At 45.0% G+C, this 25,112-nt stretch overlaps 1 protein-coding gene across 1 annotated transcript in view; it reads right to left on the minus strand.

Annotated features, from left to right (window-relative positions):
- WDFY1 (WD repeat and FYVE domain containing 1) overlaps positions 1 to 24,514 on the minus strand; it is a 43,621-nt gene extending 19,107 nt beyond the window's left edge. Inside the window, exons 1-3 of the mRNA XM_072961741.1 lie at positions 24,281 to 24,514; positions 9,143 to 9,210; positions 4,659 to 4,732 (exon numbers count right to left, since the gene is read on the minus strand). Coding sequence (XP_072817842.1) covers positions 4,659 to 4,732; positions 9,143 to 9,210; positions 24,281 to 24,417 — 279 coding nt within the window. The 5' untranslated portion in view covers positions 24,418 to 24,514. The remainder of the gene's footprint in view (positions 1 to 4,658; positions 4,733 to 9,142; positions 9,211 to 24,280) is intronic.
- Positions 24,515 to 25,112: the final 598 nt, after the last annotated feature.

The following is a 25,112-nucleotide window of genomic DNA, read 5'->3' on the forward strand; positions in this document are numbered from 1 at the left end:
AGTCACCCTTCAATCTACTGCGCCCCAGGGCACCACCGCCACCCCTCAGGGGAAGCTCTCCCTGCAACCGCCAGCTGCTGTCTAACTGCCATCCCCGAGGTCGCGCTCCAGTCCTGATCTCATCCTCTCTCTGCCTCACCTGAAAGGCCTGGCTGGGCCTCCTCTCACTTTGTCCATTCTTTCTCTGTCTCCCCTGTGGGTTCCCAGGCCCCTGACTTTCTCTTACATGTTGATATTCCCCAGGGAATGTGACCTGGGCCCTCTGCTCTTCTCACCCTACCTGCTACCTCTGTCCCCAGTAAGAGCAGTCGTCTCCACTGAGTCTGAAGTCTGGAGGACTCCCCACCCCAGCCCAAACCAAGCCCCTGAGGTTCAGGCCCATGAGCCCAGCTGTCAAAGTTGGACGCGTACCTCTCCCCTCAAATTCAGCGTCTTTTCTGTCTCAGGGAGCAGCTAACCACTCACCACCATCCTGGCTAGAAATCGGGAGGCCACCTCATTAGCACTGCTCTCTATTAAACAGCTACATCTAATTAGACATCAAGTCCTACTGCCCAGACAGTCCTTGAGCCATCACCTCATCACCACCCCAGTGTGTCACAGTCTCGCACTGGGGTCCTCATCAGCCTCCTAAGTGGCATCACCACTTTCAGCCTTGCCCCCTACAAGCCGACCTCCCACGTGTCAGCACACGAAGCTAACAGGACAGACACCTGACCATTCATTCCATCCTCCCCCTGCTTAATGCTCTTTAAGGGCTCCCCATCGTGCAGTGACCCCCTAATGCACTTGACCCTAAGGATCACTGCAAGGACTTGCTGAAGCAGAGATTCCCAGGCCCCTCCCTGGTGATTCTGAAGCTGCGGGTCTGGCCTGGAGCCAGGGAACAGCTATTTCAGTAAGTTCCCTAGATGATCCATATGCCTGACTCTACAAGTTTGGGCAACTCAGCTCATACAGTGTAGCCTGGGCCCCGGAATACACACTCAAGGATCACCACTTCCACTTCCCCTTCTCCCCTGCTGGCTTCCCCATTAACCCCACTATCATCCGAGCCATTCAGGACTCAGGCCTGGGCCCTGTCTTGTCTCATTCTCTCCCCACATGATCACAGCTATCCTTACAAGGGCTTAAAGACGCCCTGTGTGCAGATGACTCCCCAGTCCAGGCTCCCACAGGGCTCCGGGCCTGCAAATCCAATGCCAACGTCACATCGCCACCAGACGCCTCACTGGTATCTCAGCTGGTTCCTTGTTGTCCTCTTTCCCTCCAAATGCCCCCTCTCCCCACATACCCCTAAGCCCTTCTCTTTTCAATAAATGATACCACTCTCCCCCAGTTATTGAAGCCAGAAACATGGCTGTCACCTGACTCGCTCCTCGTCCTCCCCTCCCCACACCCAGCCTGTCACAGATGTATCTCAAGTCATCTGCTTCTGTCCATCATCATGGCCACGCCCTCACCTGGACGGCTACACACCTGATGTCCCCACCTCCACTCTTCTGGCCCTCAACCCACTCTCCACCGAGCGGCCAGAGCGATCTTTTAAACATGTGAATTAAATCCTGCCACTCTTCTGTGGAAACCCCACGAGACCTTCCCACAGCATTTACAACGAAACTTAAAACTTCACCCAGACCTGCACGGCCCCCGTGACATGGCCTCAGCCCGCTTGTCCCATCCGCCCTCAGTCCTGCCCTGTCTCTTAGCTCCATCCGGCCAAGATGACGTCCTCTGAGTCCTCAGACACAGAGACTTTCCCACCTGGAATCCTCACGGGTACATTCACTTCTGGAACACTTACTCTGACTCTGCCCGGCTGCCTCCTGCCCACCGTTCAGGCCTCAGCTGAATGCCACATCCTTGGGGCAGCCCTCCTGACAATCCTGTTTACCAGGGGCAGGGCCACAGACCTCTCTGGCTTCCCTCTCACCCAGCTCACTTCTCCACAGCACCAGCACCTCCCAGCCATCGTCTGGGACCTGGCACATGCACAGGCCGGCCTTGCCTCTCTCCAGGCCACTGCGGCCACCAGGTCTGTGTTCTCATAGCTCTGTGTGCACTCTACGGCTGTACTCACTCACCACATCATGGAACCCCACTAGCTACATCTTACTCATTGTTTCGATTCCCAGGTCTGTAAAACAGTGCGACTCAAAGTGCAGTCTACGGACCACGGGTCCTGATGAAAGAAGTAGAGAAACAGGGAATGAGTGCTCAGAAAACTTTACAGCAATTTAATATTGTTATGAAATCCAAGCAGATAAAACCAGTGAATTTTCTCACTCAACAATATCCAAAATATCAATCCAACAAACTAAATTCAAAGCAAAATTGAAGGAAAAAAAATAATACAGAGTTGAAATAAATTATCAGAGAATAGAAAAAACCGAGAAAATCAATGAAATGAAAACTGGTTCTTCGAAAAAAATCAACAAAATTGACCAAAATTTAGCTAGAGTGATGAAGAATAAAAAGACTCAAACTACTATAATCCAGGATTGAAAAGGGGGACATTACTATTAACCTTATGGAAATAAAAAGGCTCATAACAGGCTGCTGTGAACAATTACATGGCAATAAGACAAGCTAGATGAAACAGACAAACTCCCAAAAAAGACACAAACAACAGACAGTGGCCAAAGAAGAAACAGAAAATTTGTAACAAGTAAATAGATTAAATCAGCACTCAAAAAACTTCCCAGGACAAAAAGCCCAGAAAGGACCAGATGGTCTCACCGGTGAATTCTTCCAAGCTGAAAGTCCGAGTCTCTCGCAACTCAACAATAATAATACAAAAGAACAATTAAAAACGGTCAAAGAACTTGAATAGATATTTCTCCAGAGAAGATATACAAATGACCAACATGAGAAGATGCTCAACAGAGCTAGTCATTTGGGAAATGCAAACCAACATCACAGTGAGATACCACTTCACACCCACTAGGATGTCCATGATAAAAATAAAGCAGGACAAAACCAGAAAATAAAAAGTGTTGGTAATGATGTAGAAAAATTAGAACTCTTAAACATCACTGGTAGGAATGTAAAATGGTACAGCAACTTTGGAAAAACCACCTGGCAGTTGTGCAAAAAGTTAAATACGGAATTACCACGTGACCCAGTAATTTCATTCCTAGGTATGCACACCCAACAGAATCGAAAACTTAGGCTCACAAACTTTTACGCAACTGTTCACAGTGACATTATTCATAGTAGCCAAAAAGTAGGAACAACCCAAGTATCTATTAACTAATGAACAGATAAACAAAGTGTGGAATATCTCTATAATGGAGTGTTATTCCACCACAAAAAGAAATAAATTATCAATTCAAGCTACAACGCAGATGAAACTTGAAAATAGTACGCTAAGTGAAAAAAGCCAGATATAAAAGGCCACACATATGGTTCTAGTTACATAAAATGTTTAGAATAGGCAAATCTCTGGACTCTGAAAGCAGATTAATGATTGCCGGGAGCTGGAGGAAGCGGGAATGCAGTGACTACTAATGGATATGGAATTTCTTTTTCTGGGGGGGCGGGGGAAGGAGGCTGATAAGAATATCCTGGAATTGGAGTATGAATAGTTGCACAATCTTATAACTATACTATAAAGCCACTGAACTGCATACTTTAAAATGATGAATTTTATGGTATATGGATTACATCTCAGTTAAATATATGTATATTATACAAAGACACAATTAGATCTACAAAAACACCAATCCATAATAAACTGAAAACTTAAATACCTGTTCCTTCACCATATACAGTTTGAGATGGTTTGAGGAGCACTGCCTCAAAGAGTTCTATGAGTTGTTGGCTGAATGACTGGTCCCTAACCTTGTTCTCCCTCCGCCTCCTGTCTCACTCACACGTCCCCTCCTCCTTCCCAGGTCAGGGATGGTGGCTGCTACAGGGCTCATGTCCCCTGTATAAAGACTGCTTTGTGGGCGAGCCTGAGCACCAAACCAGCAATCATGACAGCACTGAGAGCCCCACGGAACTACAGACAGCCCCAGACTTATGATGGCTCATCTTCCAATTCTTCAGTTTTACGATGGCGGGAAAGTGACACACATTCAACAGAAACTGTACTTCGAATTTTGAGTGCTGATCTTCTCCCAGGCAAGCGATGTGCAGTACAGTCCTCTCTCGTGAAACTGGGACGTGGCAGCCGCGGCTCCCACTCAGCCCTGCGACCACACACTTACAACCACCCTGGGCCACACGGTCATTCTGTTCTTCACTTTCAGTGCAGGGCTCCATCAATTACACGAGATATTCAACACTTCATTATAGAATAGGCTTTGTGTTAGGTGATTTTGCCCAACTGCAGGCTAATGTAAGTGATCTGAGCACACGTAAGGCTGGCAAGGCTAAGCTATGAGGTTCAGTAGGTTAGGTGTGTTAAATGCACTTTCAATTTACATTGGGTTGGTTTATCAGGAGGTAATCCCATTATAAGTCGGGGAAGATCTGTAGTTTAAAATTAGACCCTAACTAAAACTGATCCATTTTCAGGCCTAAAACCTGTACTGAATTAAACATTTTCTAATACCGAACAATCAGGCACTCATGAACAACTTTATTTAAAATGTCCAACAGGAGTGAACAGGGGAGGTCACTGTAAAGAATACATTCCGGAAGCTACCTACCATCACGGCTCCGTTATCCTGGCCCACGAATATCCGTCTGCTATCATGATGGTAAGTCATAGCGGAGCAAGGAGCTGCCAGAAAGACAGAGACCACATTACAAGCCAAGCTAAACATGTCACTGAGCCATCGTGCAAAGGACATTACTAAAGAGAGCTATACGACCTAGATTTAGAAAAAGAAGGCAAAAACATTTAATTTTTAAAAAATGTTATTAAAGTTCTTGTTATTTTAGTTTAAAATTTTAACTTTAACAATCTTGCAAATTATTTTGATAACTTTGAGTGAAGCAAGCCAGCATTAGTTTCATCTGACGGAAGCTCCTACCTGCTTCTGGAAAGGTCTGAGGACCGGTGCTCACAGAGGGAGCTGTGCTCCCCAAACTCGGTAGGTCATCCTGCCCTGCCCCCTCCTGCATCACAGGTAAAACAGCAGATGGCATGAGAGGAAAGAGGGGTTCCTAGCATCACAATTCCCTTTCCACGGCAAGTGAGCAAGCTGGGAAAGACACTTCAGGATTAATTGTTTTTTTTCCCATGGTCAAATAATGTTCCGCTTTGCAATGACACACGCATACGACCCCAGCTTGTGGGAACCGGCGTCGTGTGGGGTAGACGTGGTTCTTCGTCCACAGCGGTGTCATCTGACTGGGACGGCCCCTGCCTCTTCTCCTGCACACACCTCCAGGATCTACCTATTCTTCCAGAAAGCATGGGCCAGAGAACGAGCTTCAGAAAGGAGAGACTCTAAATCATCTCCTTCTGCTAGAAATCAGAATTAAAGTGATTTAGAAAATAGAATATTTCGAAAAAGAAATGTTTGGATTCACTTCAGCCTTAAGAAATTTAATTGACCAAGGAAAGAAGTGCATGCCAGGAGGGAAAAAAAAACCTGAGTTTACTCTGAAATAAAACTTCTTACAAAAAAGTAGAAGAAAAAAATCTTATAAATGAAGTTACCATTTGAAAATAGTTTAAAGTTCTCTACGACAGTGATAGTCTTCACCAAAGGAAGAAAATAAACTACAATACTAGATTGTACCCAAAGGCAAAAGCATAGTTAGCTGCATTATCAGACTATAGAAAAGGGCTATTTCAGCTGCATTCAAAGAACTACCTAGTTCAACGGTAGATAACAAAACTGTCTGTACACAAAACAATTAGAACTGACTACACGTCTGTACACCCTCATCCATCACATTGATGTTTGAAATTATAAAGGAAGATCATGTTTAGGAATTATAACCACAGAGATACATGTATCTGCACACAAAGTGCTCTTTAATAACCATGCATAAAATTATCTTCACCAAATCAAATCTCTTTGATGATTTTAAAGATCCACTGTTATCACTTTGCTTGCTTTGCAGCTGGTACTAAATCTTAATGCTTTAGCTTTAAGCTTCTTTTCAATTCTTCTTATGCCCAGTCCTATAGCATACTTTACACAAGTATGTAAAAATCTCTCCTTTGTGTAAAAATTACAATGTGCTGAGTAATCCTATAAAGTTAGAGAATTATCACTTTTAAAAAAGAAACAAAAAAGGCTCCCTAGTTTTCTTGCTTTGTGTCTAAAAATGTCCTGGCTTTTTTCCTAGAAGGGGACCTTCTAGTGAGATCAGCAATACAATTTTTTTTAATGTGAATATTTGCATAGGTTTATAAATAAGCAAAACACAAATCATTTTTCAAATCAGTGGTGCCTTTTGAAAAGGCACCACTGCAGTCCAAAACCATGTGCTTAAAACACTAGCTTAATAAACAAAGAGATCTTGGGGACACAGCCAGGCTCTTTCATTTATGTGTTCCCTATGGCTGCTCTCTTACCGCAAAGGCAGAGGTGAGTATATTATTAGCACAGTCTAATATTTATGTCTGGCCCTTTGTAGAAAAAGCTTGTGGGCCTGCCCCACACTGCGGTGAGGAGCAGTTTTGGAGTCAGATGGGCATGAACTGGAATTCCAACCTTTGGCCCCAGTTTCCTTGTCTACTAAATGCTGAAAATACCATCCCTTGTATAGTGGTGTAATGATTTCATAGAATAATACCACCAAAAAAAAAAAAAAAGCATGAAGCACATAGGAGATACAGAAACTAACAGTTCCATTTTTCTTCAGCTAAAGCAGATGTTGAGTTATTTTTGTTCCGTGAGGGAACGCTGTGTAACATGATTGGTGTGAATACAGCAACATTCTAAGGTTTTGCTTACTGATCACCTCTGTTAGGCCACAGGCAAGAGTTTCATTTGGTGGATGACCACGGAAATGTCCTCACCGGGGTAATCTGCAGGTGGTTTTTAAATCCAACATGGCACTTTTCTTCTCATATTTTGAATTTAATTTTAAAGTAAAAGTCACCCTAAAACAGATAAGCAGTTATTTCTCATAATTCATTCATTGTTTTCTCCTGGCAGTGGTCCTGCCGTTTTACCAGGAGACATTACTCCAGCTGGAGGCAATAAAGCAGCATCTGGAGGCAGCCCGCTGTGCACGTGCACATACAGACATGAGGGTGTCATCCCCCACCACGGAGATGCTGTGACCGTTTTTTCTAATTTTCACTCGTCTTTCCAGTCACGGCATTCTGGGAGCTACTTCGGAGGATACAATTAGGCCAAGGCGGTAAAGGATGGCAAGAGAGAGAGCAAAGCCACGTGGCCAGGCCTGAAAGCCAGCAAGCGCGCACTGCTCCTGCCAGGTCCTGGTGCCCTGGGGGAGAAATCAATGACAAAGGTACCAGACATCTGGGGGAAACATAAGCTGAGGAGTAACTGAACTAAGTAGGAGGCAGAAATCCATCTTGGCTTCTCTCTATCCTAAAGAGCATGAACTCCAAGGTTAAGGGCTCAAGGAGATGAAGCTGTGGCCAAAATATGAAGTGTGGGGGATGGAGAGGAGAGAGGAGTAACTGCAGGAGCATTAGCAAGACTGTCCACAGAGAAGACAAGCATTCCGCAGGCCGGGACCAGCGCCTCAGGCTGCCGTTTTCCCAGCTTTCCGCGCTATCCCTGGGCCACTGGAAGGAAGGAGTCATCCGTCTTAGAGAAGTCTTTTTTTTGGGGCGGGGGGTAAAGGGTGGGCTCAGAGGCACAGGGTGTCCCACCTTCCTCTGCCCGGCTTCAAAAAAATTCCAAAGTAAATTTATCAGAAGAGCTCTATAAGCACATTGACTAAGACGTCGGCCACTTCGTGTATCAGAGTACCCACAAACACACCCGGACACGGGTAACAGGAAGTACTACGGCTTGGCACAATAAATTATGATAAGGGTTTCAGATAGTCTTTTAACACGCTACATATTGTAAAGTTTTATGGTTTCTTTTATAATAGTTATCTTTATACCTGCATTCCAAAAAGTGTATTTCATTTTCATTTCATGGTTATCAAGACGGAGAAGCTGACCAGCCTGCCCAAGCCGTCAGTGGAAGGTAGAACAAATGAAAATCCTGATCAACTAATAATTCTTTGTGAAAATGTTTATAGGATCTAAACCCTGCGTGTACCCTGGAATAAACGTGCAAATGAGAAAGTGCTAGCCAAGAAGGGACATGCTGAGAAGATGACTCAAGCTGATTGTATGGAATCTGCTGAAAAACTAGCTGCTCCGTGTTTGTGACAAACCCCACAGCCCTGGAATAACCCTCCATCTGGAACAACTGACAAGTCCTATTCTTTGGAGAACGTTAAAACAAACCACCAAGCATGCCCCAGAGTCCTTCTCTTCCAGGGGGTCCTCTGAATATTGAAACCTTAACTGAGGAAAATCCCTCACTCAGGACCAAAACCACGAGAAAATCAGCAGCTAAGATGCCTTTCGTGCAGCCCCTGGGGGTGGCAGGACAGTCCCGGCGTGGGCCTGGGTGGTACCTGGGCATTTTTTTTCAAGAAAGGGTGAAGAAGAGGAGTGGGAGAGGAGGATGCAATGCTGCTTAGATTTGCAGGAAGGGTAGAATTTAAATGTAATTTTATGTCACTACATCTCAATGCAAAAGCTTTATCTTCTGGGTTTATTTTTAGAATATATTTGACTACTGAGAAAATTTTCCATTTAGAATGTGTTGCTACCTTGGACCAGATCTCTCAGTAGCATTCAGAGTTTGTGCAGAAGTTGGACAAAAGACCGATTGTGAAGGCGGGGGAGTGTTCAGAGCCCTGTTTTAGCGTCATTATCAGCTATTACCAAGTACAACGTCACCACTAACGTAAGTTGGCAAAATTAAGACAAAGGAAAATGGGGGGGAGGGGAATGAGGGGTTTTTCTTCTTTTTTCTCCCCCAGTTTTCCTCAAGTCAGCTTCAGTTAAGCCAATCAGCCCAGCCTCCTTTGCAAGAGAAAAGGAATTCTTCAGTTTAACACGGACTTTCAGAGGCATTAGGCAACTGAGAGGCCCATCAAGAAAATCGAACAGCACTTTCTAATTTGCCGTTTTGAAATCACCACAGACGTCAGAGATGTTTTTCTCCGAGGGAACAGTCCGGCTACTCACAGGCCATCGTGTGGTAAATACTGGGCCAGTACTGCCCACTGTCTCTTTTCAGCCATACTCGGATGGTTCTGAGGAAAAAAGAAGAGAAAAAACAGTAGTCTTCAGTAATTTTATCTTCTTTTCTGCTCCCGGAAAACATTTATTTTAGTGTCATTACTATAGCCCAACTGACCTTATAAAGTTAATCAACGGGACCAAGTACACAAATGCACACACAGAGTATATGGTACATTACACTAGTATATGTGCAGCCTATTGGTATATATGTATACATATACACTGTGTACACGTACACACGCACAAAAGATTTACAGTTACCTTCCGTATGACCATATATGGCAAGTTACACAGCAGACAGGCATCCAGATTTCAAATAATTTTAATAATATGGAAACTGCTCATTATGTGATGATGTACAAAGAAAACAGACCTGCTTCTCTTGGCAAAGACAAACTGCACTTGGTCACTTGACTGTTTGGGCCAGATGAAGAGAGCAGCAGACATAAGGGAAAGAACACGTTTCTGGGGAACTGGGGGAGACGTCCCCACGCCACAGCCACTTCACCAGTAACCCCCAGTCCCCCCGCCCTGGGAGGAAATGGTCCCCACACCAGTCTCCGGGCCCCACCTTTCATCAGTACCCACACGGGGAGATGAGGAAATCCTGCACACAGGCAGGAAAATGACACATGACCAAAAGAGCCAAAGTTCAATGTTTTGGCTCGTCGCCCTGGAAGCACAGTAAGGAGTATCCACTCATGAACCTCCCCGGTGCCCCGGGCCTCTTCCTCCTCAGAACCCTTAGCGCACAGGCCTCGGCAGGCACAGCCCTGCTCCGCCCTGGCAGCGACTCCTAACTCTCTCACTGTCCCTTACCGTCAGCTCTGTGGCGATCACGCCTGCATTCCTAGCAGCAACACAGATTCGGGCACACAGCCCGCGCTGAATTAACGTTTACAACCTTGAACTAAGCTACTGTAAGGCGAAATGTTGACGCTGTATGTTTCCATTTCATCTGAAGTTCAGGGCAAGTAAGGCTGGTCTATGAGGATAAAAATTGCGATACTGGTTGCTTCTGGGGGTGAGGAGAGAATGCAAAGGGCTATGAGGGAACTTTCTAGGGAGGTGGTAAGGCTCTGGGGAGTTGGTGATATGGGTGTTCACATCTGTCAGAACTTGCCCGGCTCTACTTAAGATCTTACAGATTACTGGAAATGGTAAAAGCAAATAAAGACCAGACGTTGACCTTCACGCGTGCAAATAAGCAAGACGACCGAGCAGCGCAGCAGGCATGACGCTGTTTCACGTGCGTGAGATCAGCCGTCTGTGCAACACGCCCGCCTTCCGGCCGCTGCGCACGGGTCACGGCGGAACCTCCGCCAAGCTGAATCACCCGGGACTTTTCCTCTACATCTCAGCCCGATCACAACTGGCCAGACCAGAAGTCAGAAACCAGGCAAGTCGGAAACCAAGAGAGAGACAAATAGATCAGTGTGTGTCCGGCAGTTGAAACGACTGCTCTTGGTCACATGTTTTTCCATTTGGACTGGAGAATCTTGTATATCAAAAAAAGGGAAAGAGTGGGGAGGGTATAGCTCAGGGGTAGAGTGTCTGCTTAGCATGCACAGGGTCCTGGGTTCAATCCCCAGTACCTCCATTAAACAAGGGGGGGTGGAGAATGAAGCCAACTTGTGGAGATAAACAGGGGAGCTGGAGAGCTCAGGTGGAGGGTCCTCGTGCCAGCTGCTCTCAAGGCCAAGCTACTTCCCTAGACTTGGGTTCTAAGAGGCAAGCTCGAGGTATTTCCGTCATTTGCAATCAAGCAGGTGCCAATCCACAGTGTCTGCACAGCACACCGGGAAGACTCCCGGATGCAGTCTCTTATTGAAGCATTGTTAAACAAACTCCTATGTGACAAGGTTCACAAGGCAAGACAATCAGGCAGACTTCTTCGTGAGTACCTATACTGTGACAGAAGGTCTAGGAAGTCCACGTTCACGTCCAAAATTAAAAGGGAAGAAAGAGGGAGGTCAGACTAATGCATGTATGAGCAGACCCACAATTTTTACAGTTTGGAATGTGACATCGTAAATCAAAATTTAGCACTCTTTGAGGTTAACATTTAAACCGCTCTGTTACTACTTGTGGGTTCTTGGTTACTATTCATGATTATTTAGCTTTCTTCTTCCACAAACCTCAGAGGTGAAGACTTTTTCACGGTACAGATCTTTCTTGTTTGAAACCATTTAAATCAAGTTATGAAAAATACTTAATGGCAAGGGAAAATGTTCATGATATACTGTTAAGTACAAAATGCAGTACAATTCCAGTTTTATTTTAAAATCGCACAATCTAATCAAACCTCTAGATCCAACTACCAATTTACAGGAAATGCAGAGAACCCAACAAATGCCCCCACGAGGGTGCATTCAGCAAAAATCAAGATGGCAGGAAACTCTACAGACAAATGACCCAGTTTCTTCTATATACAATTTGCAAGGGTGAAAAACAGAGATGGAAAACCAGCCTACAACTAAAGAGGTTTAACAGGCACATCAAGCAATCGCAGTGTGGAGACTTACTTAGATCCTGATTCAATCAAACTGTGAATATATGTATATTATTATGAAACAATTGAAAATATGAACATTGATGAGACATTTGATTAAAACACCGTTCATTTCTTTAGGCTCATGCCTAAATGGTGTTGCAGGGTTTTGCTTGTTTTTTAAGAAGTAAGCAGCAATTCCTACCCAGGACACTGGCCCTTGTCTCTGTTCTCAGCATGCCTACCATAGTCCAGCCCTCCTCACTCATGCCACAGTCCAGCCTCCTCTCAGGTCACCTGGTGGCTCTTCCCTCTGGTCTACTTCAGGCATGTCTCCTACTAGCTACACCTTCCAAGAAGCCTTGATCCCACTGCCTCTGTGCTCAAAGCCCACCAGTGATTATCTCAAATCAGGGGTTCAACTGATTCCAAGACCCAGACCCTGCATCCCAGCAAGCCATCATCCTCCTGTTCCCCAGATATGCCAAGCTCAGGGTACGCCCTAGGCCTTCAGGACCCACCCTGCCAAGGACCTTTCTCTCCAGACAGTAGTTCATCTGGGCAGCATACTGCAGGTTGGGTACCATCTCCGCATGACCTCCCTCACCTAAAATAATCAATAGAAACTACAATGATGATCCTTAGGTCTGAACTACTAATACAGCATTACATTTTGTTGACTATATTTTATGTTACTTAATACAGAATGTTTACAGATACATTTCATTCCTTATGTTCAACATAGGGGATGAAACAGAAGGAGTTACAATGAATTAAGGGCCAACTCTCCTCTAAGCATTAAATCGGCTCAAGGATTCTACTGCACTTGCAAAGACAGTATAGCAAACGCCAAAGCACGTGAAGATCAAAGCATCATGCAGAGCCTTCATTCACACAATATCTCAAAGGGCTTAAACCTGCTAAACCTGCTGTATCTGTTCCATCTTTTAAAGACCAGAATGCTGTCATATTCTAAAACCTCCCAAATCAATCTCAAAAGTTGTGGGTCAGGTAGGTAACTCAACAGAGGGTTCAGTGGTACATGCTCTACCCTGTGTCCTCTTCAGAGAAGAGCTATTTCAGATGGCAGAGAAGTCCACTGTAAGTGGGAAACCTTAAAGGTGTCTCTTTCGCCCAGTCATCCAAGCTGGAAAAGTCACATTTTAACTTCGCAGCTTCAGAATCATACATAAACTAGTCCAAGGTCAAAACGGGACCTACCTACTGAAACACGGAATTATTTCCTTTGGAGGAAAGACATCAGTACTACCATTTGGTCAGCACCCAGCTGACACACCAGGAAATGGGCAAGACAAATTATCTATTGGGATTGTATTAAACAGAGTTGTATAATTTCTACTAAGTAATACAGAAATTTCTTTTGTACTGCATTCAGAATATGTCTCATTGGTTTAAAAAATGGTTGTAAAAACAGGCTTAAGTTGTACTATTTAAAAAAATCAAGAAATTCCACAGTCCAAAAAAATGTTACTATTCAGTAAACTGGAAACAAAATCTACTATTCACAATAATACTGTTTAGTAATATTTTAGAAGAGCAAACTATTAAAAACTCTAGATGCTATTAACACACCATGTGATCGCCAAAGTGTCCAGATCAGATGGTTTTATTTTTACAAAACCACAATATTTTCTGCCTAGATGAATGTCTAAGCCACTCTCTGAACTGAGATAAAAACAGATTAACCGCTCCTTTAATATTCTGACAACGTTACACCCACTCACCGAAACTCATTTTATGTTCTTCTTGCTACTCAGTCTACCCATTTTTCTAGCAGAAGGCTTTTCTTTGATATTCCAAGATCATGTCAATCTGGAAAGAAAGTCTTTCCTTAAAATCAAAACCTTAGAAACATGTCCATCTTTGCCAAGCTCTATTTTTAAGTTATTTTAAAAACAATAGCCTGGTATTTTTCCAAAAGGTACTTAGAAAGGAAATGTGTCATTTCTTTCAGAGCCTACCTCAGTGTTTGTCAGACTTCCTCATGCCGCTGCCATCCTTGGGGAGGGCTCTACCATCGGTCTCCTTTGCCCTCCTAGTTCAAGAAGCATGCACTTCCGTAGAGCTGCGAGGTTCCCCACGGACAGACGTCTTTGTGAAACAACAATGTGATACACACAAAACCCCTCTAGATGCACATCATGATCATGACCTTACCCATCTCGTTGTTCGGTACGATGAATGATTGATTCACTTATTTTCACGATAACTGAAATGCCAAAGTTGGACTGTATTTCTTTATTTTAAACATTTCAGGCTGAAATGTGTTTAAAATGTATTGCTGGGCAGGGCTAACCAAAGGAATGACTGAAAACAATAATGAAGTGCCATTTCTAGGGTTCTCATGATTTTTTTGCCAGTATTGTAATAAGAACTAATTTTTTGGCAAGAATTTTGCTCCATATAATGAGAAACACATTTCCTGCCTACTACTACTAATAATGATGGCAAAAATAACAACCATAAATTGATAGGAGAATTCCAGCTTGCCAATGGATTCTGAAGACATTTTTTTAATAGAAGAAGAAAAAAAGAACTATATATTTTAAAACAGTTCATATGAGCATTACTTAAAAGAGTAAAAATTGGGGGGAAACATTAAATAATGAAATGGGTTAATAACACAATAATTCAATAGTTTAAATAGTCATTGAAATTAGTTATGAAAACCACAGAGCCATGAAAAAATGTTCATGAAATGTTAAGGTTTTTTTTTTTTAAAGCATAATATAAAATGATAGAACTAAATTCCATAAGCATGCTGCGTCAGGCTGGGCAGGGCGGGAGAGGAGGCTGATGAGGGGCAGCAGGAGAGAAGGGAGCACATCTGTGAAGCAGACAAGGACTCTGGCTCCTGGAGTGGAGCGGTGGTCCCCAGAGAAAAGATGAGTAGCAGCTGAGAAGCAGGAGGCCAGCAGGGCCACCAACAATTAAACACCTCCTCCTTAACCCTGAGGCATCTAAGGACTTGTTTTGTCTAATTTTCAAGAGCAGCTATCTCAAACTGTGCATGTCACAAGTGTACTCCCTCGGAGTGTGCCTATTAAATCTTTACCACTGAGAGCAAGTGAGGCTGCAGAGAAACAGGAGTCAGACCGGAGCTCTGGTACAGCGCAGGTACCAGACTGCGAGGCAGTTTCAAACAGGGTGTAGACAATTTCCTTTTCTCAGTGTGGCCGATTCTAAGGGCTCTGTGGTCCCTCACTGAGGATCTCTCTACCACGAGTCAGGCCTGGAAGTCTGGAGCATGTCGTGCCCCTGCGGAGTCTATCAGGGGACCCAATGCACCCACAGAAGTCAGTACAGAGGGGTGAGGAGGACCTGGACACAGCACTGGAGGTGCCAGGTGAACAGGGACTTGAGAGCATCAATCACTCCCTGGGAGCAGTGAGCAGGGACAGAGCCAGCAGAGCTGGGCAAAGAAGTCAGGCACCGAAAGGCAGGGAAGACAAGACACCGAAAGGCACAAGACCCACTGGCCTGAAAGACACAAGGCAATAAACCAGCCCTCTTCATCAATACGTCTCCACTGAACTTCTTGAAGTTCACAGCAGTGAGCTGCAGTGGCCTAGACCTCCTGCATTCTACACACACACCAGGAGTCCAGAAAAGCTGTGATCCATAGAAGACATGACGCTGCATCCTCCTGGCAAAGGTGACAGCTGAGGCCTCTGTTCTACACTTAGGGAGGCAGAAGCCAAGAGGGAAAAGTCCTGAAGCCAAACAAACCAACGTCATCACTGGGGCAGCTTTTCTGACTCCATCAACTTGTTCTGCCAAAGATGATGAAAATTCACATGTCAAAACGTTACCAAAGTAAGTAATACAAAGTGAAGCAGCTTTATATGGTAATTCATACATAAAACAATGTTTCATGGCAATTCAGAAAACGCCACATTTCATCCTCCAGAGCAGGAACTCCTAAACAATAAGAAAACACGAAGTATTAAATTCCCCTTTTTCTCCAAATAAATACCGAATGTGGAAAAGTCTAGGTCCAACTTCAAAGTTTTCACTTAGTTCAAAGAAATCCTGACTTCTGTGTTAAATAGGAACAATGATTCTAACAAACCTCTCACCACCTCAAGATCAACTTCGGTATGCCATACAACACGTAAGTGCTCAGGGCAGCAAACAACAGAAATGGGCCCAGTTCTTCACCCCTCCCTATCCGTGCCCTTACAATGTGATTCCATCAAGAGTGGAATCTATTTCTCTGACCTTGAATGTGGGCTGGCCTGTGACTTGCTCTGGCCAGCAGAACGTGGCTGTAGTGCTGGAGTGCCAGCTCTGAGTACAGTGGCCCTCTCTCGGAAGCCTGCCCCAGTTACAAGAACGAGAGGGGCTAGCATGCTGGAGGATGAGAGGTCACACAGAAGAGAGCCCCACTGTCCCAGGTAAAGCCATCCTCCACCAGCCTGTGGCTAGCAAGCCACGTGAAAGAGACTGGCCAAGATGAGCAGGGCCAACATACGTAGAAGTGAGCCTGGCTGTGACCAGGAGGCCTGCCCAGGTGACTCACAGGCTCATGAGCAAGGATAACATGAATTTTAAGGTGATTTGCTACATAGCAATAGCTAACTAATACAGGGTTTTCTGTTCCAAATAGTATATCTTCCATAATACTTAGGAACTAGATCTTAAAACTGGAAATAAAAATAGCATTTGGCATTTACTGAGTGCCAAGAATTTCAAAGTACTTAGTAAACAAACAAGTCCGCTTTAACTTTTAACCAAACTCTAGGATCCTCGCTTTGCTCAGAACCTAAAGAGGTTACTGGAAAAGCATATGACGTCATTACTGTTGATTAAATATCATTCAATATTTTCATCCTGTCTATCAAGGATAATAATTCAGTGTGTTCTTTTATCTTACTACAGTAGATACATAAAAAGCAGACTAAAAACCACAGGCCGGACGAACTATCTATTCCAGGGAGATTAATCTGCCCTTTGCTCACAGAGACTCCTGACGATCAGAGTAAGTAGAGAGGCTCCTTTTATTCTTCTGGTCCTTCTGTGCTACTCTCTCAAAGAGCTGATTAAAAGCAAGTTAAAAGGAGACTTAGGAAATCACCCAGTCTATACAGCCTCATCTACTTAAGCTACAATACAGTAGAGCAAAGATAGATTCAAAGCATGAGTTTTCTTCTGACAAAGCACTGGCTCTCAGACCAGGAGGTATCTTGTGCAAGTCATGATTAACATCACTTTTAAACCTGTAACTCCATTAGAACACACATTTAGGCTCGATACATGTTATTTTCCAGTATGATTACCCTGAAAATCATGTCCACAGTTTGATAAGTAGATTCAAAAAGCACACGAGTGTTTCTGTAAAGTCACAAGGTCAAGTTCTACCTCGTCTGACACATCAGCATTTCCAAAACCAGATCTTTTGAAAAATTTCTCAAAAAACACCCTAGTCATCCCAAAATAACCAAATTAAAGCAATTCAACCATCTACAAATTATAAACTGATATACAGGGATTATTTAATCAATTTAAAAGAATATACAGTATAGCACCTGTTACAAATTAATTAAGCCCCAGGTCCGGTTTCTTTTGAACTCTGAGCAAATAGTAAGTCTGAGGGAATCTGATTTTTCCAGTCACTCTCAAGATTGCTGATGCTGTTTTAAATATTGGTAAACCACCGCACATTTCTGTCACTTACTACAAAGGATATTCTTTCCTAGTCTGACAGTGCCTCCAGAGTTACCGACAAAAATGTGTAGTTCTGACTAACATAACATTGTAAATCAACTATACTTCAATTAAAAAAATTTTTTTAAACAAAATGACTCAAAGTGAAAAAAAATCTGTAATTCTGGTAGCTGGGGTGGTTTCTATAACATTAAGATGTTAGCCTAAAAGGGAAAAAGGAAAGGATATAGCACAATCTGCTTTTATCAAATAAACAGCAATTCCCTTCCAGCCAAGTCTCCTGATCTCTGCCCTCTTCATTAATGCTGGGGAAAGCCACCTTTCCCCTCTGATAACAAACGGAGAAAACACTAGATTTTTACTGCATTGATTATCTAAACTGAAAGGCAGGGAAACCAGCCTCTCTCTACAGAGGAGAATTAGATGGGCTTAGAAAAAATTAACATTTCTGTCGTCTTTTACGGTCTAGGGGAGGAGTCCTGGGCACCATTCACAGCGACGGTGACTCTCAGACTGCTGATTTCTGTCCTAGGAGGAAGGTACCTGCGCCAGCCCCTAAATGAGTAATGCTGCTCCGGAGGCCAATGGCTGGCTTCTATCTGCAGATGTTCTTTTTCACCTGAGGAACCGTTCCTGCTGTTATCTTTTCACGGTTAGCATCAAAATCATTTTTTGTGACCTCTGCCACCTAGGAGGGTACAAGCCGTCACAACCCGGAGGAGCAGAAGCAGTCCAGACAGGACGGAACCAGTCAATGCAGGGTCCACGCAACGCTGCTTCTTGAATTTAAAAAAAAAAAAAAAAGGTTCAAACTCTGTCCACAGCCTGGAGGTCTTGAAGCACAAGGATAACCTAACCCAAAAGAACACAGTTGGAGGCAGTAAGGAAGGCCTGTTCTTCCCTTCTGGTCCAGGCTTCTTTATTCCTACTAGGTTTATTGATGGATCTACTCTAACATTTGAGAGACCACTGAGCACCTGCTTTCCTTCTGGGAGTCTGGAACTGGGGCACGTGGGAGGCAGAGGCTGCCTTCATGACCAGCCCCCAGTGAAAACTGTGGGTACTGAGTTTCTTACCACTCGCTGGAGATGGCACTTCACACACATGGTAGAACTCACTGCTGGGGGGACAAAGCACCTCCTGAGTGACTCCACAGGGCCAGGACTCTTGGAAGCTCACGCCTGGTTTCCTCTAGACTTCGCCCCATACCTCTCCCTTTGTCTATCTTTGGTGTCCTTTTGCTGTAATAAATCATGGCCTTGAGGATGACCGTGTGATGGCAGTCTTCCTAGTGAATCAAGGAACCTGGAGGTGGTCCTGGGGCTCCCTAACACAGCAGGGCAAAGACTTTACAAGAAAAAACTTGTGACTGACGCGACTTGAAAGTGACCAAATATGGAAATGATGAAAAGGCAGGACCTGAAGACAGTTATAAGAACTTAGGGTTGTAAGTCACGCCCAAAATGGTATTGCCCTACTCAGATAGGAAAACTTGCATGTTATTTACACACACACACTCACGGACATAGGAAGCAGAAACAGCTTTAGCTTTTGATGAGATTGAAGCAATTAAATGGAAAATAAATGGGAATGAAAATAATGGCCAACATGTATAAAGCGCTTTCTCTGCACCAGGCACAGTTCAAAGAGCTCTGCCTCTGAATTCATCTAATTTGCACAAAACCCTATGAGGTAGGTGCCGCTAAATCTCCGTTCTGCAGATGAGAAAACTGATACAGAGAGAATTAGTAACCCACCCAAGGTCACAGGGCTGGGATTCAAACTCAGGCATTCCAGATACAGAATCTTTTCTTAAATATGCTGTAAAAAGAAAATGATCCTAACAACGAAAAACTGCTCTAACGACAGAGGAAGAAATTCGTTCCCACCGCTGCTTCCTGCCTTCTCGTGTCTTCACTTTATTTTGTAACGCAAATTAAAGAGTCTATTTTTAGGCACTGCACAACAACAAAAATACAGCAGTTAACAGTCTGGTTTTCTGTATAAACGAAAAACTTCCAGCTACGCCAGGTTTCCTCGTAAGCATAACTTAAAAATCAAGTTGTTTATTTGATTATTTCCATGTGAACAGTTAGCAAGTACACAATTTTTCCTTCAAACCATCTTAATATGCTGAGAAACGTCTAAAAAGAAGCAAATATATTAAATACCTGGTGAAACAAACAAACAAAAAGAAGATGCTACCAAAAATATTTTAAAAGTTGCTTTTCTGTCATCTTTATTGCTTATCAGCCTAGCAACATTCCAAAATACCTCAAAACATATAAGATCTGTCTTTGCCTGACTTAGGCCGGGTAAAACTGAGTTTCTTGCAGAAACCAATCTTGGCCCACAAGCCCCTGAAACAAAAGGATTAGCACGCGTCTCTCCAGTCTGTTTTTCAAAAATGAAGACAGCAGGGCCACAGCCTTAACTTGATTATAAGTCTTTTAATAAAGTTTTTACCTTTTGAAAATGCTATCCTACCACCAACTGTCTGACCTTCGGGGTGCAGTCTGCAGCAGAGAAGTTCAAAAAGCAAACGTGTCGAGGGAATTGATTCCCGCTGTCTCACCACATTCAGTTCTGTTCTGAACGCAGTCTCATTTTCTGTTTCCCCCACCAGGAAAATGACTGCTGTAGCTCAAATTCTTAACCGTATTACTGAGGTTATTACTTTTATTTTGAGAGTTTTCCTGACTAGAGAAGACAGTCACACTTGATTGGCTCAAGAGTATTTTTGTTAACTTCACGAATTTAGCACTCTTACACTTTGGATGCTCAAATACTCTAGCTCCAAAGTGCAGGTGACTGAAAACTAAAATTTAAAAATACTAATTAAGGTTTCTCGAAGGATGAAGTTAAACAAAAGGGCTTAGGGTATATATTACTTCAACAAAACATAAATGAATGCATATGAAAGAGCAGCCCTCTTATCTGTTAACCCTTCATGGCACAGTAACCCCTGAAGGTCTCTGATTAGACCCTTAAGCTCACATCGTTACCCGTGACTCCAGGTATGAAGGAATTACGCTGAATATTCCACATTGGTTTATTACCCCTTGGGGGAATTATCTGTATTTAGTTCTATCATATATAGTTTGGTTTGGGGGGGAAATAGCCGGGTATACGTAAATAACCACAGGCAAATACATCCCAGAAGCTGACAAAAAGGAGGACAGAGTGTCGACAGTATCCTCTCCCAGCGGGTCTCCACAGCCAAGCACCAGGACGAAGGGCCCTTCGTTAGTGTGCAGCAGTGGTCCACAAAGTGTGGTTCCTGGACCAGGAGCATCCACATGGACATCACTGGAAACGTGGCAGAAATGCAGGCTCTCAGGCCTCACCCCAGACTCACTGAATCAGAATCCCTGGGGTGCGGCCCAGCTACCTGTGTTTGAACAAGATCTATCCCCATGCGATGCGCACTCAAGTTTGGAAACCACTGTCTAGAGAGACCAGATAAACAAGTGCATTAAGCCCAGACCCGGATTTCTCAACCTCGGCACCACTGACATTTGGGGCTGGACAATCCTTTTCATGAGGGACTGACCTGTGCATTACAGGACGTGGAGGGCCCTCTACCCACCAGGTGCCAGTAGTCCCCTCCTCCAGGCGTGACAACCAAAATGTCTCCAGATTATTGCCAGATGTCCCGTGGGGGGAAAGGGCAGAATCCTAGCATTTGACACTTGCTGCGGGAGTCGTCAATCATCGATACCGCCTGGACTCAGGTTCTCCAAATGTGCAGAACAACAAGGTGCACCGCAAAAAGAACAGGGCCTCAGAGTCAGACCTCGGTTCAAACCTCGTTTCTATCACTTACTAGCTATGTGACCTTGGGTAGTTACTTCAATGTCTTTTGTGCCCCAGTTTTCCAAAGAGTCAAACGTTCATTACAATAGGATGCTTCCCCCACATATCCCGTAAAACTCCTAGCTGGGTTTGGGACAGCATCTGCAATTAAGTGCGTTGCTATTTCTGCAGTAAAACGAATGAACATTCACACCACAAAGGATAAATAAAGATTCACATAGTCTCATCTATGCAGGTCAAGTTTTAGCACCAATGAGTTTTCAGGCCCAACTCACAAAAACCAACAAAACACACTTGACTTTTAAAATACATTGAATTTTGGAACTGCAGAGAAGAGAAGGAGGCTGTACCCACCTTGTGGGGAGACGTAAGGACCGGAGGCATCATATACAGAGATCTCATTCTGCACTGAGAGAGGGAAGGGACTTTTGAAAGGTTAACTATTGTTATTTCTGAAGTACAAATTCTGACCATGTCATTTGCTTATTCTGAACTCTCTGATGGTCCCCCACAGCTTGCAAACTAATATCCAAATTCCTAAGAGCGGCACCCGAGGAGGATCTTTCTGGAACTGGACACTGGGCCTTCCAGCTCTCAGTATGCCTTTTGTTCCAGACACTAGAAATAACTGTGGTTCTGTACTTGTGGCTATTCCCTCCCGTCCTCTCCCTCTGCCTGGACCAAGGATGCGCACCCCTCCTTCCTTCACACAGACCACTCCTCTCTCCAACGACATCTCTTCCAGGAGGCTTTCCTGGAAGCCCAGCCCTCAACCAAGAACCCTCCGTCCTCCGTGTCTCCCCAGCACCCAGGAAGCCGAGAGCACAGGGCCATCTCTTCACCACACCATCTGGCCCTTTGGAAACAGCAATTTCAAAGTCAGTTTTTTTTTTTACCCACAGACTTGGCACAGGCCGGGCACATAAGAAGTGTCCAATAAATGCTTGTTTGATGAATGAAGGCGGTCAGTGCCTGCTTCCTCATCAGGCTGGTTCCTTCAGGTTGGAGGCCATAAAATAAATGAATCAGAAGTTTTGTGAGGGCAGGTGCTATGACTGTTGATCCCTGTTGTATCTCTAGGGCCTGGCACTCACTAAGTACTGTATTTCTAAATAAATAAGTGAATAAATAAATGACTGAGGACTTGCCTCATATTTAGGACAACGTAAAAACAAACCACAACATACAACAATGACAGCAACAACAGAAACCCACAGCCGTTAGCTTTCATGCATATCATTAAGTGTAGCACCTGCTAAAAAGAGTGTCCTCCCTTCCAGGTAGTTCCAAAGGCCTGATAAACACAAATTAGAAACTCAGAGCCTCAACCCTCGCCAGGTCCAGTCATCGGCCAGGTCCCTGCTGCGTCCCAGTGACAAAATGAGCTGACGGGAGGCTCCCCCAGAACATTTCAGTCCCAGAGCAGCTCAGTAATCACTTTCCATAAAACACTGGTCAGCACTGCTCCTGGCCAGTAATCTCAAACATTCAGCAATTTACTCAACACACATGAGTCATGAATAAAATATTTTACTGAATAAAGACAGCTAACTAGTATAAAGCACTGTCTGCATCTATGATGCAAATATCTTTATTTTGTTCTTCGTTTTTTTTTTCCACATTCTCCTCTTTTCCCTGTGGCTCAGGCAGCCCTCCTTCCCCCCTCCCTTCCTGCTCTCACATCCACACCCAGGTCCTACCAATCACTCCCTACCTTGTTTGAGGTCAACTGCATGTAAACTGCAGGCTCACAATAAACTCACTCTAAAGCAAAATACAAAGGTCAAACAGGCGCTAGGGGCTTCAGGTTTCCTCTTCCCATTCGGGACTGGTCCTTTTCAAAGCTCCTGACTTCAAAAGACAGATTACAAAATGCTGGACTCCACCTCTACGCTAGAACAAGCAGTACCTTCCTTCTTCCAGAAAGTCTTTCCACTTGTGTAACCTCGCCACTTGAGACCACTCACCATACTCAGGAAGCCCAGTTTCACACAGTCATTTCGTCCAAATTTCCACGGTAAAGCCACTAACCTTTTAAACTTTTAGGGTTTTAAAAACGCTAAAGTTTTAAAGCAAATAATCTCTCCAATCCAATCACACAGCCCTGGGAAGACCAGACAGCTGGTTTAGGGAGTCCTGGGTTGTATTTGTAGCGTCACCAGTATCTCTGTGCCTGTCCACGGGCCTCAGTTTCCTTCCTCTTGGGTAAAGTGAGAAAATCGAATCAGATCAGTGCGTCCCAAAGTACGGTGGGCCAGACGTCTTGGTACAAGACAGAGCTGACTAAAAGTGCACACAGATTAACATATTTTAGCTATTAGTTTAATTTTTTTACAAGTGATGACTGGCTTTCCAGTAATGGTGGACATGGAAATTTTTCTTTAAAATAAAAGCTTCGTTTATTATTACTTTAAGTCTTTTCTTAAGGAGTCACTTTTAGAGGGGGAAAAAAACTACTTTGTATCTAACAATTCAGGCGGTTCTAGCAGCTGTGGCAAAATAACTGATCCAGGGACCTGGTGTAGCTCGAAAGGGGTGTAAACCCCTACGTAAAGCTGAAAGGAAGGGCGTGAAAGTCCCGGGAGGTTTTCTGCCAGAAGGGAATCCCTGGCACCAGGTCCCTCGGTAACCGGCCGCCAGTCCCGGCGCCCGGAGAAGGTAGCTGGGCACTGTCCGCGGAGGGCCAAGCAACCCCCAGGGGTCCGGACGCTTCCAGCTGCGAGCGAAATTCCACAAAGGAGAGGCGGCGGCGGCGGGGGTCCCGGGCTAGAGGGATACCGTGGGGGTCCCGGCCGGGATGGGGGTCTCGGGCTGGCCGAGCGCAGTGGACGGGGATCGCGGGCCGGAGGGGCGCGGAGGGGATGGAGACTCGGAGGACCCGCGGGCTGGAACCGGGCGGGAGTGGGGGCATCCTAAAGGCCAGAGGAGCCGGCGGGGGCACAAGATCGCGCGACCCGGGAGCCGTGGACGCCCCCATGCGGAGAGGGACGAGGCCGCCGACCCCCACGGTCCCCACACCCGGTCGCAGGCGGGAGCCCGGGCCGCCCCCGTCGCGCCTCGGCCCTGCGCAGGACCCCCTGGCCTACCTGTCCTCGCTGGCCGTGATCACGCCGTCCTCCTTGGGGATGAGCAGCGCGGCCGTGACGGCGTCCTGGTGCCCCTCGATCTTGCTCAGCAGCACCGGGCGACTGCTCTGCGGCCTGGAGTGGATCTCGGCCGCCATGTTCGCGCGGCGGCGGCGGCGGCGGCGGCGGCCTCCTCGGCGGGCGGCCCATCAGCTGACGGCCGGGCGGGCGGGGACGCTTCGGTTTGGCTTTGGCTCCGGGGCCGCGTGGGTGCCGCGCCGCCGTAAGTTCTCGAGTGCTGCCGCCGCAGCCCGTATTGGCTAAGGAAGCCGCGCATCTAAAATTACGTGCCGGAAAGAGAGGCCTGTCAGGCCTCGCCCCAGAAGTGGAGAAAGTTTCAAAGGTTGAAAAGAAAAGTCATTCCCGCGGGAATGAATCGAGCAGTTGGCGGTGAAGAGGAACTGTCCCCCAAATCAGAGCCTTCTGAAAATACTACTACTAAATTGTATCTATTCTAAGATTTTGGACTTCATCGCTGCCCATTTCAGACGTTTTAAAGTGTGAAAAAATAGAGTGCAATTTAGAATCTTTGAAAGACACTCACTGAGTGGTGACTATATATCAGTCACTGTCACAGGTTTTTTTTTTAACGTGAATTATCTCACTACTGATAACCTTAATAGATCAAGAGATATATGCTCTTGTAGTCTCATTTTGGAGACGAGGAAACTGAACCATGGAGAAGTTAAATTACTTGCTTGAGGTCACATAGCTATGAGAAAGAGAAAAGCAGCCCTTGAACTACTGTCAGCCAGAGTTGGATGTTGAAAAGTGCTGGCTGGGTGGTCACAGC

The sequence above is a fragment of the Vicugna pacos genome, chromosome 5 (genome assembly GCF_048564905.1).
Source record: "Vicugna pacos chromosome 5, VicPac4, whole genome shotgun sequence".
Lineage (NCBI taxonomy): Eukaryota > Metazoa > Chordata > Mammalia > Artiodactyla > Camelidae > Vicugna > Vicugna pacos.